The sequence below is a fragment of the Suillus subaureus genome, assembly GCF_016647635.1.
Source record: "Suillus subaureus strain MN1 chromosome Unknown BJ212scaffold_47, whole genome shotgun sequence".
NCBI lineage: Eukaryota > Fungi > Basidiomycota > Agaricomycetes > Boletales > Suillaceae > Suillus > Suillus subaureus.
In genome coordinates, this window is record NW_024538603.1 from 206183 (window position 1) to 210555 (window position 4373).

Consider the following 4373-nt stretch of genomic DNA (forward strand, 5'->3'; position numbering starts at 1 on the left):
TTGGAGCCTGATGGTAGAGCTTGACATTATGTATGAAATTATCAACTGTCTGGAATAAGAGAGAATTGGAACCTTTGCGTTCATGGCATGTGTAGCGCTGTATGATTTGCAACAATATTATTGACCTCCCATAGCATACCAATGATGCTCTTGGACCCTGAAAATTGCAGTCCAGCTGGGAGGTGAATAACTTTGTTGAGTGTCCATCTTCCCATCACTGACAGCAGTATGACATGCTGATAAGAACACAAACTCAGCATGAGGAATATTTTTCTCCATAAAATCAAGTAGTATAATAGATTCATCTCTCATGATGAAATGAGAATTGTCACTTCTGTTCAGGGAGAACAACTGCACAGTCTGATCAGCTGAGCCAGGTACAATGTGTGTCTCATCCGGCAAGAAACAAACTGAGGTAACTGATTCTGTGTGCCCCAGCAAGGACTTGCCCACTGGCTGCCCAGTTGCTGCATCCCATAGCCATGCAGTGCAATCATCTGATCCAATTGCAATGCAAGTCCCATCCAGTGAGAATGATGATGAGTTAATGTCACTAGTGTGCCTAGCAATCACAGTCTGAATAGCTGTCCAGATGCCACACAAAGAGTGTTCAGAAACCATGCAAAAAATGTTCTGGATAGTGCAGAGTTGATGGGCAAGAATGGCAGTGCTAATATGTAGAGATGAGGTGTGCTGTGCAAGATGAGGATGCTAGAGAGTTAGATAAATCTCCATACATCCATTGCAGTGGATGATGCACCTATCTATTATGACTGGGGCATAAAGAGTGCTTCTACTGATTTTGTGAGTGTTTTGCACATCTGGAAAGTGCAATGAAGTTGATGCTTTAAACCAAAAATGAGAATATCACATACTGTGCACCTAACTCCATGACTGGGAGTGGGCGACCTTTGCTAATGAAGTTCTTTCACATCAGTGATACCTGGTTTTCACTCTGGTTCTTGTAAGTAGCGCAGATTCTGAATGAACCATACTAATTGTTTTTGCAAGCAAGCCTGACCATTCCAGATGGTGGGAACTATACCTTAGGATTCACAGAAGCTGCATGTTCTGAAGTATCCAACAATGCTTGTTTGGTGGTATAGAATGCTACCTGATGATGCATTCCTCCAGAAAGTAAGTGTTGTGCATTCTTCAAGTAATTTTATTTTGACTATAATTTTCAGGTCAAGGACACATTTGAGGAAGATGAGAATATAAGAGTGTAATTACTACCTGTTCATGTGTGTATTGTAGGTTTACTTGAGGGAATTTGCACATGTCAAACATAGCTATATAGAGTATGTTATACTCTAGTTTTCATTTCAAACCAGGTGTGCCAGGACTGATATCAAGATAATCTTGAAAGTGATGCAACCACAATGGGAAGCAGTAGCAGTGTTACTCCTGAATAGCAGACTTTAACTGATGGTCACTAGTGGATACAGAGAAGTTATGCAGAGGCAGTGGGTATCAAGAAAAAGAACAATTGGATACCTGTCAATCTTACAGACTTAATGAGCCAGGACCTCATTCTTAATCAACAGCATGCAATGGAGCTATGGTACAGTATACTGCATGTGCAGAGAGTGAAAGTGCAAATTACAGGTGATACACTGCCATATGTGAGTAAACCTGGTCAGCTATAGAAAAGTGACATGAAGAATGCTTCCCAAAAGAATCAATTATGCAGCAGATTACCTGAAGTATGCACTAGGGTCAGACCTAGCTGCCACCCCTGCTCCTTCCCCTGACTCTACCTGTGTGCCAGGCTTTGCCTTCTCATATGCTTGAAGAATGTGGTTTGAAAAAGCAGCAGTAGTGTGACAACTTTAGGAATCCTGCAGTTTGGTAGTTCCATGGGAGTATTCTGGCTTGAATGCAAGTAATGTCCCTTTTGCTGGCCTAACAGCAACCTTCAGGGAAAGGTCAACAAAACTCCCACCCCCTCTAGGAATGCAGAGTGTGAATCCCCTGTGTATTTATTGTGCCCTTCAGCTCTGGCTTGGCAGTCAATGTACCAGGAGAGTGCATATGCTGCATATGTCCCTGTCTGTATGTGAAATGCTGTGCAGATTTCAGACTGGCAGGGCTACATACAGTGGTGGACTTGCACCTCATAATGCTAGAACATATAAGCCTCTGGGAGGCCACACTGATAATGGGAGAAGCTGTATATTATACCATTCAACTCAAATTCATAGCCAGGCTCTATAATGTAAAGAATTAGCTTCTGTACAGGATGACACACAGGGTAGATACTGACCAGGTGCAGTGGAACAGCTAGCAATCTGGGGCATCATGTGCTCCCTCAGTTTGTCATCAAGATGTGTCATGATATCACCTGGTATGTTTGCCTGTGTGATACTCTTCCTCCAGCAGAAATCCCTCCTCTGACTACACCAGAACCTTCTGCTGATAAATCCGGTCTGCATATTTCCCTCATTAATGCAGTTGCCTTTTGCTGGGCCTGCAAGATGGAAGGATCGAAGCAGTTCAGCATCTATCTCCACCCCTCTGGACTGGATCTCCGGTCTGCCTCACTCTCGTCCAAAGCCCCTAACCTTTCTGGAATACCTCTGGAATATCAGGAGTTTGCAGATGTCTTTGATAAGGGCAAAGCTAGTCAACTTCCTCCTTATCGTCCATATGATCTGAAGATCGATTTGGAAGAAGGAGCTAATCCGCCCATTGGAACTATCTATTCCCTTTCTCCAGTTGAGCTTGCAGCTCTCCGCAAGTTCCTTGATGAGAACATTGCAACTGGACTCCTCCAATCCTCATCCTCTCCACACGGAGCCCCTGTCCTGTTTGTAAAGAAGAAGGATGGCTCCCTATGACTTTGTGTGGATTTCCAAGGCCTCAACCAGATCACCAAGAAAGACCATTATCCCTTGCCTCTCATTTCCGACCTCTTAGACTCTCCGAGCTGCACTAAAGTTTACACCAAAATTGACCTCTGGTCTGCCTATCATCTTGTCCAGATAGTGGAGGAGATGAGTGGAAAACTGCTTTCCGGATGCGCTATGGCTCCTATGAATGGTTGGTTATGCCGGAAGGTCTTACCAATGCCCCAGCAGCTTTCCAACACTTTGTCAATAGCATTTTTGCGGATATGCTGGATGTATGTGTTGTTGTGTATCTGGACGACATCCTCATTTACTCCCAAGATCTTGCAACCCATAAGGAACATGTCTGAGAAGTACTACATCGACTCCGGAAGCATCGCCTATATGCTAAACCAGAAAAATGCGAATTCCATTCCTCATCCGTGGAATACCTTGGATACCTCCTATCTCCAGACGGCCTTACAATGTCGTCCGAGAAGATCCAAGCTATCACTGACTGGCCAGAACCCTGGAAAGTCAAAGATGTCCAATCATTCCTCAGATTCACAAATTTCTATCGTCGATTTATCTTTAACTACTCAGATATTGTGGTCCCACTCACCCAGTTAACTCGCAAGAATGTCCCTTGGAACTTTTCCAAGGACTGCTGGAAATCCTTTGAAACACTCAAGAAAGCCTTCACTTCCACTCCGGTGCTGACACACTGGATGCTGGACATTCCTATAGTTGTGGAAACAGATGCCTCTGATTATGCTATCGCCGGAATACTTTCCATTGTATGTCCGGACTCAGAGCTTCATCCAGTAGCGTTCTACTCCTGTATGCTTTCCACTCCGGAACTCAACTATGACACCCATGACAAGGAACTCCTAGCCATTTATGAAGCTTTCCGGACCTGGTGACACTACCTGGAAGGCTCTTCCGAGCCTGTGGATTTTGTCACAGACCACAAAAACCTTGAGTACTTCTCAACCACAAAACTCCTTTCCCGCCATCAGGCTCAATGGTCAGAATTCCTGCATCAGTTCAACCTCATTATCTGCTTCCGTCCTGGAAAACTTGGAGCTAAACCAGATTCCCTCACTAGACGTTGGGACGTCTATCCCAAAGAGGGGGATAAGGACTACGCTCAAGTTAACCCTCACAATTTCCGTCTGGTATTCACTACGGAACAGCTAGCTTTGTCCCTACAAGCCTCATCCTTAGCAACTCCAGTTCTCAGAGCAGCTGTATTAATGGATATAGAACAACTCCGGACTGACATCCTGACCGCACTCCCTAATGACCCTATTGCCTCCATACATCTTCTGGAACCCTCAGATCCAAGATGGATGGTGGATGTTGATGGTCTCCTCTGCTGTGACAATCATATATATGTTCCAGAATCCAATGATCTATGACTTTGTGTACTCCAGAATACTCATGACCACCCCCTATCTGGACATTTTGGTCAAAACAGGACATTAGAACTCATCCAACGTGAATATACCTGGCCCGGAATACGCATCTATGTTAGGGACTATG

The 4373-nt window shown here is 44.4% G+C and overlaps 1 protein-coding gene across 1 annotated transcript; it reads left to right on the forward strand.

The window, feature by feature from the left end:
• Positions 1-890: 890 nt before the first annotated feature.
• BJ212DRAFT_1303722 (uncharacterized protein) lies at positions 891-1822 on the forward strand (the record flags this gene model as incomplete). Its single annotated transcript, XM_041333468.1, has 7 exons — positions 891-964; positions 1107-1137; positions 1188-1223; positions 1258-1301; positions 1335-1368; positions 1440-1625; positions 1772-1822. The coding sequence occupies 7 exons, from the start codon at positions 891-893 to the stop codon at positions 1820-1822; spliced, it is 456 nt and encodes a 151-aa protein (XP_041187716.1).
• Positions 1823-4373: the final 2551 nt, after the last annotated feature.